General features: G+C 35.4%; 1 protein-coding gene across 2 annotated transcripts in view; it reads right to left on the bottom strand.

The window, feature by feature from the left end:
• The window catches only part of CLTC (clathrin heavy chain), a 64345-nt gene that overhangs the window by 24294 nt on the left and 22994 nt on the right, over positions 1–17057 (bottom strand). For both annotated transcript variants that reach the window (XM_045984255.1, XM_045984256.1), the window contains exons 3-14: positions 15784–16052; positions 15156–15317; positions 12560–12673; positions 11971–12144; positions 8395–8592; positions 7467–7667; positions 5240–5392; positions 4501–4623; positions 3690–3827; positions 3323–3487; positions 2993–3173; positions 1352–1515 (exon numbers count right to left, since the gene is read on the bottom strand). In XM_045984255.1, coding sequence (XP_045840211.1) covers positions 1352–1515; positions 2993–3173; positions 3323–3487; positions 3690–3827; positions 4501–4623; positions 5240–5392; positions 7467–7667; positions 8395–8592; positions 11971–12144; positions 12560–12673; positions 15156–15317; positions 15784–16052 — 2042 coding nt within the window. The remainder of the gene's footprint in view (positions 1–1351; positions 1516–2992; positions 3174–3322; positions 3488–3689; positions 3828–4500; positions 4624–5239; positions 5393–7466; positions 7668–8394; positions 8593–11970; positions 12145–12559; positions 12674–15155; positions 15318–15783; positions 16053–17057) is intronic.

Here is a 17057-nt window from a genome sequence, read left to right on the forward strand (position 1 = left end):
GTTTTGGTTTTAATTTCAATGTAAAATTCTTCCAAAAGAGAAAAAATACTTAACTTTATATACAGTCTCTGGAACTGTTTCATATATATACACACACACACCCATGTATGTGTGTATAAAATTTAAGTGCAAGATATATTTTTAAGGGGTAATCGAAGTGTTCTATAGTTTATTTTTATCGGCAACTGCCAATTTTAAAGCTTTATTTTCCTCATAGTATAACTGGTAGATATGAGAATAAAACGAAAGTTAAGTAAACATTAAACATTAAACAAATTTAACTGCCCTTAGATATGTTCTGATGAGCTAAAAATCTTTAAACCATTATTCTTCACTGCAACACAGGCAGTTCTTACTTTTCTATAACTAGTGTCAAAAAGCTGAGGGGTTTTTTTTTGTTGTTGTTAGATCTTACCTTCAGTTTAATTAATTACACACAATTAATATTTAGTTTCTAGAAAAAAGCTACTTCGGTGAGAGAGAAACCTAGGTCCTTTAGATAACAAAACCCTTCCTTCGTGTAAATACAGGCTCCTAAAGGACATGAGGGCAAACTGACCTTAATCTTTAAGAGGAGTATACCTGAAAATTTAAAGTGACACTGAGAATCTCCAACTACTTTTTCAAAATTTTTCTTCCAAAATTCAAGTGAAAGAAATTCTTTTGACACAGTGCTATTTTTTCTTCTTTCAAAGAGATGTTGATTCTTTTTGTGGTTAAGATTTTACTTGTTTATTTGACACTCAGAAATCACAAGGAGGCAAAGAGGCAGGCAGAGAGAGGGGGGGAAGCAGTCTCCCCGCTGAGCAGAAAGCCAGATAACAGGCTCAATCCCAGGACCCTGAGATCACGACCCAAGGTGAAGGCAGAGGCTTAACCCACTGAGCCATCCAGGCACCCCAAGAAATGTTCATTCTTAAGTATTACTTATCACTTCCCTTATTTCAAAGGAAACCACAGAGTATTAAATATGGAAGAAGTAATTTAGCAGGTAATTTGAGAATGTTAAGAATTTCCTGTTAAGGTAAACAGTATTTTTAAAAATTTATTCATCTGAGACACAGAAACAGACACAGACAGACACAGAGAGAGAGAGAGATAGCACGCACACCCATGAGTAGGGGAGAGAGGCATAAGGAGGAGGAGAAGCAGACTCCCCACTGAGCAGGGAGCCCGATGTGGGGTTCCATCGAAGGACACAGAGATCATAAACTGAGCTGAAGGCAGACATTTAACCAACTGAGCCACCTGGGTACACCAGGGAAAACAAATATTTAAAACTATAATGAAACCTATGTAAAACTACTGATCTTCATTCCAGTCAGAAAGTGCATTACTCAAAACCACTTACCTTGAGAAAATTTTTGACTCGCTCAGGATCATAGCAGTTGCTTTCTCTGCAGATTCTTTCTACTTCTTTGATCTGCCCAGTCTTGCAAGCTGCCTGAATATACTTAAAGTGCACATCTGGGTCCTGACTAAAGTTAACAATGGATCCCAGAAAATAAAAGAGACCTTAAAGAGACAAATAACTGAAATTAAGCATAGATATACCTCTAAGAATGATAGAACTGAAAAATATTTAAGCAATTAAAGAAACATCATGTCAATTATACCTCAATTTAAAAATAACTTGTATTGTATAGCCCCAAGTAAAAACTGGTTGCTCAAAAAGCTCAATAGGAATACTAATTAATCTAGTAACCAGTTCAATAAATGAGCATTCACTTAAATCCCTACAGAACAGACAATTCAAAGTTTTCTAGTAACTGAGTAGTAGTTAGGAGGCAGCTACCTAATACCAAAGCTAATCACACCATGTTCCACAGGAGAAATTTTAAATGAAATCATACCATGTTTCGTATGAGAAATTTTAAAGGAAGTCCCTTAGAGCAGGTTTTTCCTATATTCAGTTAATAGGAAAAATACAAAAGTGGTTTGAAAAGAATTTAATGCAGTGCTGTCCAACAGAATATCTGCACTGTCCAATATAGTAGGCCCAACCATACACAGCTATTAAGTACTTGAAATGCAGCTGCTGTGACTGAAGAACTAAAATTTTAATTGTAGTGTTCGCTTCAGCAGCACATATACTAAAATTTTAATTGTATTCAATTTTAATTACTTCAAATTTATATAGCTACATGTCACTAGTGGCTACTGTACTTGAATCAACAGAATCAATTTAGTGCATAGTATACAGAAACTGAGAAATTAAGGAAACTAGTAGAAATCTTATTCTTTTTGTCTAGAGCAACAGGACATAAAGAAGGAAAAAAAGATGACTGAGGCCTAGAAGCTTAGCTAATAAACCTAAGCGTCATCCAATAGGGATTACATTGCTACTCAGTATAGCAGTGATTCTCACATGGGGTACTTTTCTTCCCAGGAGACAGACATTTGGCAATGTCTGGGGACACTTTTGGTGATCACAGCTGTTTTAGCTGCTACTGGCATCTAGAGGTAGAAGCCAGGGATGCTGCTAAATATCCAGCATGCACATGACAACCCACCACCAAAACAAATTATCCAGCCCAAATTATCTATGGTGCAAAAAAACAAAACAAAACAAACAAAAAACTCCCCAAATTATCTACAGTGTAAAGGCTGAGAAAACCCAGTATATAATGATAAGTCACAAAACGTCCCTGGCTAGAAACATCTGCCATTTTAAGAGTCAGACAACAGAAGTGTGAAATCTTATTACACCTGACCATTAATATTTTCATTTTATACAAATACGACAAAGCTACTACATAGGTTTATGTCTTAAAATTCTGCCTTTAATTCATCTATAAAATATCCAAGCTGACAGTCTCATTTGCTGCACATCTCTAGAATCCAACATAAAAGGGTTGACATTTAATAAATAAAACTCAAATTGTCCCATAAAATTTAGCTTGTAGAAAGACAGAATTTCCAATAGTACAATATCATAATAATACCCCTCTTGGCTCTCTTAATTAAAATCAACTTAGAAACTCTTAATTACCTTCAAAACTCTTGAAAGATTCAAAAAGTTCAATCAGAGATTGAGTTGACAGTTGCTCGTGATATTTCGAAGCCACCTGAACACAAATCTGCAGATTTTGACGAATATTGGCAGACAGCATGGCCCTGAGGCATTCTAGGGAGTCTTCCACTGATAAGGACCCAAAGTAATTCACTAACCACTAGAGGACAAAATAAACAGGTAAACAAATACATAAATGAAATAATATCGAACCTAATGGTAGAATGAAATTACTAACTCAGTACTACAAACACATTTTCTGTATACCAATCAATCATATCACCATCTGTTAGATAAAGACGATAATACCTCAGGATTAAGAAGATGAGTGTGAACAACTGCACGCTTTATGTCATATAAATCAGTGAAGTGTTCTAATGCACGCTGCAGCAGACCAGCCTTTTCACACAGCTGAGCAATATGAGCCCGGTCATAATGCGTGAACATCTGATTCCCTAGAATAGCATCTGCAACCTGTAAAACCACAAATAGGACAAATTTATTTTATATCCCATTTACAGCAATAATTCCATATCCAGATTATACACTAAGATTCAATAGTGAATAAAGGAGAAAGTAAAGGCATCACAGTAGCTTCAAATAGCTTAATCTAAGAAGCTCTCAATATCTACTAAGTAAAACAGTGGAAACATGCCTAAACACAGGAAAAACGTACTTGAGGCGCATGCATAAGGTTCATCTCAAGCAACCGTGTCTGTAAAGGACCTTCAGATGGGCGGTTATTCTTCAGGGCATCAAGCAAGAATGCTGTACACTGCTGAATTAGATTGTATTCCATAAAGACATCCACAATCTGGGGAATAAAAATTTAATGAGAATTGTTTTTTAAGATGTTTAAAACTTGCTTTATGATCCTGTTGAAACTTTGTAAATGAAAGGAAATTAAATATCACTTTACATATACAAAAACTGCCAGAACGAAACTCAGATTTAAATATCATTTCTACAACGTAACTTCATAATTTTAAGAACAAATTTTTGTCATCTAGTTATTTTTAATTCTGATTTAAAAAATTGTCAAGATACTAATATAAGAGCAGAATACAATCAATCAAAACAATAGTTCTAAAATTTTGAAGACCTATTTAAAATACACAAATTAGGAAAAGTCTCTGAGTCCCGCTTCCTATATGCATCTCTTCCTTCACCCAATGGCAGAAACCATCCTTTATTATTATTCCCATATATTTTTCATATTTTTAATATATATGCATTCTAAACAAGATGGTTTTTGTTTTACATGTTTTAAAACTGTTTATGGGTGGTATCTTCCTTCCATTCTTCTGCTACTTTTCTGGTTTTTTTATTTTTTTAAATAAGATACTTGAGGTTTATGTTGACAGACACAGCTCGAATTTCTACACACTGAAAGGTTAACCCATTCTTCAAAGCTGTTTAAACCCAGATCCCTCCCCTGAACTCACTTTTTAAATCAACTTCTACAGAATACATTTTGATGCCTTTACCTGTGTGATATCAGCAAGAGGTTCTTCATCCTGAACTAACATTTGGGCAAACTGCTGTCCCTGATCTGGACTGATACGCATGACATTCCTCAGCAAAAATATCCAGTCTGGAGTATATCCAACCTAAAAATAGACAATGATTTGCAAAGTTTCTGCTGTACAGTTTCATTTCTGTTTAGCCTTCATTTGAAGGCTTTTTCTACAACAGAATTTTACTAATCTAGAACTACTGTAAGTACAAATTCAGTTTTAATTAAGTTAACATGCTCACTTTGACCTTGGTTTATATTAGGTAAATAGACCCCTTGGTGATAACATATTTGAATGGAAAACTATAAATTTTTATAACTGACTTACTCATTGTCAATGAATGACTATTTCAAAGTTTGTTCTAAGAGGTTAAAGAGGCCCATGACATCTTAAATTCTGAGAAGCCAAGCAATATTATCTTCATTTTTTTAACAATTTTTTAAAAGAAATCTCTCTACCCAATGTGGGGATCAAACTTGACCCCAAGGTTAAGAATCTCGTGTCTATCAAATGAGTCAGTCAGGCACCCCAGCATGTCATTTCTGAGTTAAGTGTAATTCTATATGTGAGAGCTAAAACAAGGTTTTTATGCTTTTTCAAGTAATTCAAAGTTTAAAGAAATTACTATTAAAGTCACTGACCATTACTGTAAATTAATTTTTCAATGTTTTAATGAATTTATATTAAGAATCTGTTTCACTGAACTCACTTTTTTCGCATATAAAACAATCTTCTGGACTTGACCTGTTTCTGCGAAGCACTGAATGACTTTATTTGGGACATTAGCCCGCAGATACACACTAAGTGCCAATGTAGGGTCCACAGATTTCACAAGGTCACCCAGTTCTTCTGAACATTCCAGCTGTCCAAGGGAAAAAGAGATTGTTTAGTAATCCACGAGCTATTTTTAAAATGAGCAGTTAATATTACTTCCACTATAAAGAATAACTAATGACAGGCACTTACAATTGTCCCAGAATATATTATAAATATGCAAGGGTTGTGGTTAGTAAAGACTCTTCACCTTGTATTCACAGCATTGTCTCAGAATTCTCCACACATCCTACTTAAGGATAAAAGGCCCACCAAGACTTCATACTTATAGATATAACCAACTACTTTGTTAGGAAGTAGGTACCTAAAAAGCAGAATCCTATACTTGTATCTTTTATGACTATTCAGATCATCAGATCAACATGGCCCCAATTTTTCCAAAAAGAATTCAATTTTTAATGTAATGTTATCAAATGAAACAGTTAATATTTATATTTAAGGAGTCAGATGAGGCTTACCCTAAGGACCCTTCTTAAAATTAAGATATAACTTGTGTGTCTATGGGATCTAAGCTCCATTATAATTTTGACTTTTAGATCTAAGGTCGTAAAGCAGAACACAGTAATTTTACAGGGACTGAGATAAAAACTTTAGAATTTTTAGGTGGTATACAAGCAAATACCCTCCTCTGTACTATTCAGACTGAGTTAGTCAGCTGCCCAATCTGGAAAACAGCTTCCCAAAGAGTTTTGATTTATATACTAGAGTTGATTTTCTACTTTTAATGGTTATGTCAGAGAATAGCGTTTATCACTGAGAGGTAAAAAGTTCTACCGGAGTTTATACCTCTTAACAGTACAGAGTTGACCAGTGTCCCTTTTACCATAAATAAATCCCGTACGACCATTTTCAGAAAAAAGGTAATGATACCCAAAAAAGCTTTCACACAGCTATATAGGTCAACTCAGTTACTTTGGCTGTTCCCATCCTCCCTTAACTTAAACAATTAGGACGGACCTCAAATACTCGCTAGTGTGGCTAGTAACTATTCTTCAGCAGTGACTCCTGTCCAAGCATCCCAACTCTGAAGCACTATTCTCCAGTATCCCATAAGACTGCCAGAAGCTGGGTCAAGAAACAAGGACTTAGAATTAGTAATGTAAAAATATTATCAATATACACTAAAACTGAAAGGTATAATAATATTAAAAGTTATTCATTACCAGAGTATTTTAAACAGTACCACCTCAGTTCCTGACATTGGCATAACAGAGGGTAATTCAATACTATCACTTTGTTGAAAAAGGCTTTTTATGGTGGAATGAAAGGAATAATGCCACCAAGCAACTGTTTAAACTTGTTGGCTGCCTTACAAATAAGCAACATTTTCCATAATGTGCTCAAGAAACACAGTGCTATTAGCTGCTCTGTGTAAAAATAAATTGCTGGGCAAATACAAAAAATACAGGGAAACCCTACAGAAAAGAAAGCTGGTTAAGAACAAATTTTAAAAGGAGTCAAATTTAAATAAATTTCAAGAAACTAGTTAAATATTTTTCCATGTAATTGGGAATCCCTACTACTGCTAATTAGACAGCCCTGAAGTTTTGTAACATATCAATGATCATTCAACATTTCATGTTGCCCTTGCACATCCTAACACTTGTCACGAGTAGCAAATAACAACAATTTTGATAATACTTGGGAATTTCTAAAAGATGTATTTGTAAGGCTGAAACTACTGTGTATATCAAGTGTGGGATGTCAGATACAAGAATATATAACCTATGTCCAAAAGAGTGTTATATATGTTGACCATATCCATATATGTATATGTAAACTGAAATAAGCATCTCACACCAAAATCTTCCTAAAGCAAAAGGATAGCAATTTGCTTCCAGGTTAGTAGTCTTAAGCACCAAGCAAGAATCCTGGATTCCATTTAAAAAACTGAACAAAGATACCTATCTCAACGTGACATAAAAATTAAATACATTTTCAAAAAGGTGGTAAGTTAATGCATTTAATACAATGTCTGTCCTTGTTCTGTTCCTATAAGCAGTAAATAATGGGCATTTTGGTGCAGCCTAGATGTTTCTAACTTGCTACCATGGAATTTAAATACGATCAAAGCAAAAGTATGTTAATATAAGTTAATGTACCTTATCTTCTTTTAACCATTTCTCCAAAAGCTGTTTCCGTCCTTGCTGAAGTACAGGCCTACACAGTTCTAAGGATTCGTATTTGTTTAGCTGACCCTGGTCCAAAAGAATTCCAAAGTATTGAAGTAGAGGAGAAGTTTGACCTGGCTGGGCTGGGACACTCTGGAACCGACGGATAGTGTCTGGGGTACGAAGGATTCCCTTTAAGAAAGAGAAATGTGCAAGACTCCTTTTAAAAGTGATCCAACATTACACTAATAACTCCAAGGATCTCTTGCGTCAATCTTAAAAGCATGACGTCATCTACCAATAACAAATTTCAAACGTTCCATACACTAAATAGCAAAGATTCAGTCAATATCTGTCACACATCTGGTTCAAGGTTGTAAGATTATTCAGAATCAGAAATATACCAATCCAATTACAATGCCAATGTGTAAGAGAACAGCATAATCGTAAAGCAGTTATGGCTGGCTGTTGTTGCAGGTTCACATTAAGTGCAAACTTCATTAATACTGATTGGCGTATAATGTAGTAATTCAGTCCAACATAACAGTAAGGTGATGAGAATAAATTCAGCTAAATTTCAGACAATTTTCTTACCATAAACTAAACAGGAACTATTTAATTTTGAAGTTTAGAAATAAAAATCAGTAGTTATCACTGATGAGGGTAAACAGTGTTACAACTAACTGAACATTATTACATCTATGTAAATCATAGCTTGCTAGATCTACATAATCTGACACTGAGTTTTAAAGAGCTAACCAAGTCTAGAGGCACTGACAATAACTTATACTACAGGAAAATGCAACCTAAAAAGGGTTAGTTTCTCTGTAAGAGAGCTGGTTCCACTTCTAACATTACTAGAAATAGAACATATTAACATGAATCCCATCATGGCAATTTCATTTCCATAACTATTTACCTTTGGTGCATTAGCAGCTACCTTTGCTGCCTCTGAGTAATTTCCCTGGGCAAAAAGAGCATTAAATTTCCGGGCAAAGAGTTCTTCAGCACCAGCTAAGTTATTACGTACAGCCATTCTCAGAGCCAAATCAGGATTTTGTAGGACATTGGTGATATAAGGAATTATGTTTTCTTCTTCCACACATACTGACAGAACCTGCAATTTAAAGATTGATGAATAGCTGCAATGTATTCACTTGGATATCAATGATACAAAATTTGTTTAGAGCTGTTTACTACTGAGTCATAAAGATAATGAAATTGTGACAATTGCATTCTGTTGCCATAAATAAATTTAAAAAAACTTAAGGGCACCTGGGTGGCTCAGTCAGTTAAGCGTCTGAATCTTGATTTCCGGCTCAGGTCATGATCTCAAGGTCATGGGATCGAGCCCCATGCTGAAGCGTGTAACCTGCTTTGAGAGTCTCTCTCTCTCTCTCTCTCCTCCTCAGCCCCTTCCTCCTGCTCCTGCACATGCATGCACACATGCTCTCTCTCTCCAAACAAAAAAAAACAAAAACAAAAAAACTCAGGAGAAAGAAGACTAAGGGACGGTAAGCCATTTGGGGATTCTTAAAACATGGCCATATTTATAATATAAATATAATATTTATAATATAAATAACCACCTACTTCATACTATCTTCACACTGTCTAAACTAATTGCTGTGCAATCATCCATTCATTCTTAACATGGTTAATGTCAAAATTAAGGCTCCCATTTAGTTGAGCTCCAAAAGGCAACTCTCCATGTGGTTTATTGATTCTTGGGAGAGAGTCTGGACAATCTACAGGACTATGAAAAAGCTCTGCAATCTCGATGAAATCTAGAGCTCACCTGGAAGAAGCTTAAGGTATATTCCTTTTAACTCTAGGATTTTTTTTAACAAGGATTTTCAGTAATTTTAATTCCATTTACACTCCTAGAGACCAGATTATATACTCAATGAGGGGAGGGATCACTGAATCTTCATGCACCTAATATACTGCAACATATGCAGTAGGTGCTTTATAAATGTAGCATCAGTAAAGAGCACTTGGAAAACAGTTACTTACCCTTAATTCTCCTTAAAAACAAACAAACAAACAAAAAAACAAAAAAACACTGTCACAGAATTCTGCCCTACTTGCCTAACATCTAAATTACTCTCAACTGACATGAGAAAGGGAGCCTTCACTTCGCTACTTACATATCCATTCCTCTCCCCTACACCAGAACTGGTTATACACCTCAGCTTACAAACATATTATCCCAACAGCACTTCTCATACTGTAATTTCTCATCTGTTTCTCAGTCACTGCACCGCATAAGGACAGGCACCTACCTTTCCTTAGCTGTATTATTAGCACCAGACTGTTTTGCCTGAAATAACGCTTGATATTTGTTAAGTAAATGAAAATGGGAAATTTCTGTGCCAGTACTAACAAGAATCAAAACACAATCTGAGAATTCAATAATCAAAAGAGACAGGTAACAGTGTACCCTGTCTGTTCTATTTTTCCTTTTGAGAAAAATGAAGAAATTTTAACTTCCAAATGCTTTCACTTCTACAGGTCAGAGGGACCCCCACCCCCACCCCCCAGCTCCAGGACTTCAGCTATCCTGTATCTGCCTCATGTCATTCTACTACAAATTAAGACATTAAAGGAAGGAGTAATTACTTGTTCTTTATAGTCATTTGCTTTCCAGACCCTCATCCTTAATTTAATGCTTAGTTCCCAGGAAAAATAAGGAAGATGAACAAATCCAGTTCCAGTTACAGTCTGAAGCTTCCTAATGATTGCTAAGCCTTCATCTTTCCCAAACACCAAATCCAGATTCATCTTTATCCTATTTTAGACTGTTCTGGCAGATTTCTAGCAACTAGTATTTAATATCTACAGGGGACAGAGAAGCTTCCTCTACCTCTAAAGTCAAGTTCAGAATTTAAGCTAGATACTGGCAAAAATGTTCTCGGGACAGTTTTTTGGTTTTTTTTTAACTTTGATTTTTAAACCAATAGAAACCACAAACTCATTCCTTCAGGGCATATGCCCGGCAGCAACTGACTTTGATCAAAGACCAGAGGAAATGACTTGAGGCCTAAGGTCCCTATAAACACCCATCTCCTTACTCAAAGCAACTGGCACAGAAAATTTGTTGGGAAGGAGAATCATCAGTAATTTCTCAGAATCAGAGTTACAAATGGCAAATATATATGGTAAAATTTTCCCAGATACTTTATTACCTTAAAAATATCAGCATGGTAACAGAAATAAGGAGGTCTTTAGTTTAACAACTTCATAATTAAATTATCACTAACCTAGCTCACCAAAAGGCCAATTCATTCCTGATTTTTCCAAGAGAGACCCATTCAACTGAATACATGAAAGCTACTGAATTTTTAAAGTTGTTTTAGTGCCAAGACATTGACTGGTATAGCAATACAATTTTTTTTAAAAAAGCCCCTTTCTAACGAAGAATAGTGACTGAAGCAGTTAAACAAGCAATTGTAATTCATTGTGACAGATGCAGAAGAGGAGAGCTACCTAAATTCTGGGAGTATAAAGCATAAGCACCTACTCAGGTGTGGAGATTAGACAGGGAATGGATAGATAGGGGAAGACTCCCTTTCTCTACAGGATCTGCCTCTTTACATACATACCATTTTCCAGAAATTAACAGAACAAAGGTGGAGGGGAACCTATCTACTTCCTTTGCTTACTATCTGGGAAAACTACTAATTTGAAAAGCTAGAAAAAGGCAAGACCAGTAACAGTACTGCTTGAAATTTTAAACCATTTTTTAGTAAACAAGATACCTCCTAGTGGAGTATTTTTGATCACGCTAAAATACTAAGAAAACAGAAAACGAATTACTTCTGACAATTTCAGAATAGGTAATACTTCCCCTATTTAATTGGATAACTTTCCAGATACCCCGCAATAGCTATTGTAACACAGCACTTTCCAACATTAAATATTTAATAACAGGAAAAGAGATGTAGAAAGAATTCTTTCCCCAGTAGTTGATTAACTGTTATAGCAATCACAGAAGAAAAAAACCCCTTATTTAAAAAAAAGCAAAACCACCTGCCAAATGTGACCCTAACATTTTTTTTTTTTTGCACGGAGAGTCATTTCTGTTTTCCTTTTTTTTTTTTAAGACTTATCTATTTGATTGGGGGAAGGGGCAGAGGAAAAGACTCTTCAAGCAGACTCCCTGCCGAGTACAGAGCCCTACTTGATCCCTTTATCACACAATTCATGAGATGGACCCAAGCTGAAATCATGAGCCGGACAACTAAGACTAAGCAACCCAAGCACCCAAGAATCATTTCTTTTGACAATAAAGACAGATAAACACAATCCTAAGTGGCTATGTGTCAAATAGTTTCTCTCTGAATCAGGATCAAAGAGAGACTTTCTACCATGTGCTTCTGTATTTTTATGTGTATATTATTTCTGACATCCAAACCATTTGCTTTTTGGGAAGAAAAAGCAAAGTTCATGGTAGTGTTATTTCACTGCTTAATTTGTTTCAAGATTTCCTTACTTGTCCCTTTCTGTTGACTCCAATTATTCCAGCTGTAGCTTCATGAGGTGCAGTAACAAAGATTGTTTCTCCACTGATTCTATTCATGTAGATACAGGTACCAGTCTCAAGATCATAGAGGTGGATATAGCCATACTTAGTAATCAAGAACACCACATCATGCTTTTCACTAATCTGTATAAAGAAAATCAACAATTCAGTAAAATCATGAATCTAAAGAGAGAAGAATTAATTCAATTCTATTTTAGAGATGCTAAATTCTAGAGCTTTGACAAGAGGCTTATATAAGAAATATATATGGTTTCCTCATTTCTATTGCCATTTACTACCCCAAGCTCTTACAGTTAACAAAGAGTATAAGTAAAATGTAAAAAAGAGAAAATATAATTTTGAACTTAGGATAACCCAGTTTATTCATTACAAAAAAATCAGGAATACTTCTTTACAAAGTAGCACTAATAAACTTTACTATTGAATAAAGGGTATTTTTCTAAGCACTACTAAATTACACTGACTGTGAGTAGCAGTTTGGGGATTAATTTTGTTAGGACGAAAGATTTTAAAAGTCCATTTGCTTTGCTTAAAATACCTGCATTGCAACAGGAAAGTCATTTTGTGCTTCTGGAGGGAAGAAAACATCCACTGCCTTCTTTGGAAAGGGCTGGTTTCCTGTAGGTGGTGTGCCAACTTCAATGATATGTAACTGTTCAAAAGAAAATAAAACTGGTACAGATCTCTCCTTCAGCAGTTGATCACAGCAACTTTATCTGCAGCCCCACATTGAAAACAACCCAAATGTTCTAAAATAGGTGAATATTAAACTATGGTACAATTATACCATGGAATACTCCTCAGTAACAATAATTTAAAAAATTCTCGTGGACATTACACCAAGTGGAAAAAAAAAGTGCCAACCTCAAAGTGGCACATGTTATACAGGTCTACTTATGGAGCATTCTTGAAGTGATAGTATTATACAAATGGAGAGTAAATTAGTAGTCAGGAGTTTGAGACACTAGGGAAGCGGAGGAATCTGTGGTGATAGAATAGTATATATCACGAATCTACTCCTGTTAAATGACATAGAATGATACAATTGTACCAATGTCAATTTCTGGTTTTCAAATGTACTGTAGCTATGCAAGATGTAACCAAAAACTAGGTAAAAAACACAGGGCTCTCTCTGTACTGCCTTTGTAGCTTCCTACATATTTTTTTAAGATAAAAACTTTTAAAAAGCTAACTGAATAGCTAGAGGGATCACACCTCAATCTACCACAAATTAAGGGCACAGAATGGTAATATGACCCAGGAAGGTACTTTCTCATCATTTTCAATTATAATTTACTATTTTCAAGTAGAATTCTAACTTAAGTTGTTAAATTTTTCTCTACCTATATATCTACTCTAACACAGATGGAAAGTATATACCTAAGTTGGTTCTCTAATCACATATACCTCATGGATGAGAACATTTTGGTTTAAAATATCTGATGCTGCATATAAGCCAGGCAAGAAAAGTGAAAAAACAAAACAAAAAAACCCTCAATAAAAGAGCATTATACATTTATTTAGCTTAGTCATGTCAGGAATGGACTCAAATAAAAAACAGTATGGTTTTCAAGATATATACCATATGAAAATTGTAGGGTCTCATCCTTCATTAGGATAAGTATCCATACAGAAAAGAATGGTTTTCTTTCAAAAGCCATGGCAAACTATAGCAGAAAACACAGCTATCTTCCAAAAGCCATGGCAGAGTACAAAAGATATAGCACTCAAGAACCTATACAGGTTTTCAGATACTAGCAAAATGACATTAAAGTTTTTTCCCAGTAGGACTTTTCAAAATACAACTCAGCTTTATGTGTTAAGGATAATAGCTGACTTCTAAAACTTAGGTGTCTTTTTGTGAAATTCAATCAATTCAGACCAAAATATCAATGTTTTCTCCCATCCCAGTACTAACCAGGCCCGATCTTACTTAGCTTCCAAGATCAGAGGAAAATGGGCATATTAAGAGGCTGACTGGATCATTCCTCAGTTCAGGGATTCTTATTCTGAAATTCTATGCAGAATTTTAACTTTCTGTGCATCTGTTCCCTCTCTGCTAAGAAGATATGGATTTCAAGCCACCTCTATCTTAACTTTTTAACTACTTAAGAAGACTTAAGAGATTCTACTCTGGCAGTTACAACGGCAGCTAAACTGAGTTGCCAGGGCCAGCAGTACCAACTGTGGCATCCAAGTGCAGGCACAGTAGCAGGTGAATCCTCAGACTTCTATGTCAGGGCTTTTGGCTGAGAACATGGCTGCTGCCCATTCTCTCTTATTCCTCCTCATTTTTTTCCCAAAGCTTGGTCCTTAACCTTCCTAGCAAATTGTAAACTATCTGTTATCTTTTTACTAAACTTTTTATATTCTAGTCAACCAGGCCCTGTTTCTATTATAACTAAGAACCTCAAGATATAAAGTACTTCAGGGGCGCCTGGGTGGCTCAGTAGGTTAAAGCCACTGCCTTCGGCTCAGGTCATGATCTCAGAGTCCTGGGATCGAGCCCCACATTGGGCTCTCTGCTCGCCAGAGAGCCTGCTTCCTCCTCTCTCTCTCTGCCTGCCTCTCTGCCTACTTGTGATCTGTCAAATAAATAAATTAATAAAATCTTTAAAAAAAAAAAGATATAAAGTACTTCAATTTGTCCAGGTGATTCCAATGTACAGCCAGGGCTGAGAAGCTGACTTAAGATGATACTACTCATATTGTGGTCCACATCTATCTAGTCACCTAGGGCATTTAAAATATAGATGATGGGCTCCACTTACTAAGTCAGACTCTCTAGATATAAGGCAAACAAACGTACATCGTAGCAACGCAAATTCTTATACACAGTATTGAAAAACATCAAATTAAGGCCTTTGGTAAGGATAAGCAAAATAAAGTGTCACTATAAACAGCTGATATAAAAAAGATGTTAAAGAACATTATTCATTTTAGACAAGTATCACAAGAAAACATTATTTAGATAAGTATCACTAGAAGCAGAATTTAAAGTCACCAAGAATCTTAATATTAAAAACAAATTAACAATGAAGAGAGAAGACTTTTGAAATTAGAGGACTAATTAAATTAGTAGAAAGACAAAGATAAGTTCTCACTAAATAATAATTTGCGAAGCCAAAACTCACCTTCCCTCCAGCTTGACCCCGTACTGCGAAACAAAATAACGTTGATTCTTCTGCATTTCCTTCCATTTTAAACTGCGCAAAGCTAGCCGCATGTCCTTCAATGGGCTGAGACACTTTCCTATCTACAGAATACAACTGCATAGCTCCCACCACACGATTTTGCTACAAAGGATCAAAAAGAACAAAGTTTGGGGACCCAGTGAATCTGTAACTCTCAGATTCATCAACCAGTAAAATAATTAAAATGCTTTATATCACTTTTGGCAGGATTTATAATTTTTTGTAAGTTTAGTCTCTCCATGTAGATTTGATACCTCTTAATTTAAAATTTGGTTCCAACATTTTCTTAATAAAGCTTAACATGAATATTTAAAATGTGCCTCAAAAATAAGCATCTCTTTACACTATCTTGAAAAAAAAAATCACTTGGTAAGAGTACTCTGAAAACGTACCTCAGTATAAAGCCATTAAACTAGCAACCTTTATTTCTTAAAAAAGAAAAAAAAAGTGCTTTCAAAATAAGTCTGATTCACCAGGACTAAATATAGAAGACATAATTTTAAAATAAACTTCAGTCTGCTCACATTAATTCTCTTTACCTTTTATTAAACATCTAGAAAAATGTTACCTGTGCAGATATGCCAGTCAGAAGTAACCACTTTTGCTTTGCATCTGTACGATAATTGATAATCTGACACCCTGCAAGGCTAGAGTGGCGATCAAACATTTTCACTGGCTGAGACTCTCCTTCCATACTCCAATGATAAACTGCATTATCCGTAACAAGAGCAACCGTATTCAAAGAGATCCATTTCCAGAAGGTGACATCATCAGTCATGGTATGGGCCTTCATTTTACTTTTCATTTCAATGTTAAATATCTGAAGAGTTTTCCCAGCTAAAAACAAAATTATGAATTATGAGTCATTAGGAAGGCAAAGTTCAGGATAAATTATTATCTAGCTAGACTATCTCTAACAAGCTGTAACTTCAAAACAAAATGGTTCTATCAGGAGACGAATACCAACTACAGAAGTCACACTGATAGAGCAGCAACCTTTGAAGAGATAGCAGAGACTAAGCCAACAATCTATATCCATAGCTGAAGCAAAAACTACATTACCTCTACTAAGGACATTTTAAATAAATAGTATGACTTCTACAGAAGTCTAAATCCCAACTGAAAATGAGTCTGAAGACTTAACAGTGATGGAAAACAAGGTTGTAGCCTTCATGCTGATAATTAAGAATGTTTATGCATAAACTAAGTTAGCTGTAGGTACACAGAACAAAGCAAATCTGATACAAACACAGGGGGAAATGTCTACTTTTTAAAAGGCAATCTTCCCTATCCAACCACGTCTAGTGGAAACTGCCTATTTGGAGGATCTACTTCAACTCTGCCTTGTACTAAGCACGTAATAGAAGTACATGCTACATCTCATCAGTTTAAGATACAAAGGGAAAGGTAGAGGTGCTGGAAAAAAAAGGAGACAAAGGACAGTTTCAGATGCTGTTAATATGCTGGAAATACAAATAAAGTTCAAGTTTCATCCAATTAAGACAGCAAACAGTAAAAGAAGGATGAAATTTGCCTTGAGTGTTAAGTTCACTGAGTCAGATGCAAAGGCTTGTACTTATAATTTGAAATCCATCAGAATGAAAAGTGATTTGGTCTAAATTAACAGAGGTCAAAGCCCACAGCAATCTCTAGGTTAGCTAATCCAGATTAGTCCTTAGAGACTAAACAAAACTCCATTCCTGAGCCATAGAAAATCCGGCTCTTGAAAAACAAAACCTAAATGATAGTTGGGGGTTGCGGGGGGAGGTTGGGGTTGGCAGAATGGGACACAAAACAGAGTTTTGTACCATGACCCTTCTTACCACATGTAAAACTTCTTCC

This window comes from Meles meles, chromosome 18 (assembly GCF_922984935.1).
Source record: "Meles meles chromosome 18, mMelMel3.1 paternal haplotype, whole genome shotgun sequence".
Classification (NCBI taxonomy): Eukaryota; Metazoa; Chordata; class Mammalia; order Carnivora; family Mustelidae; genus Meles; species Meles meles.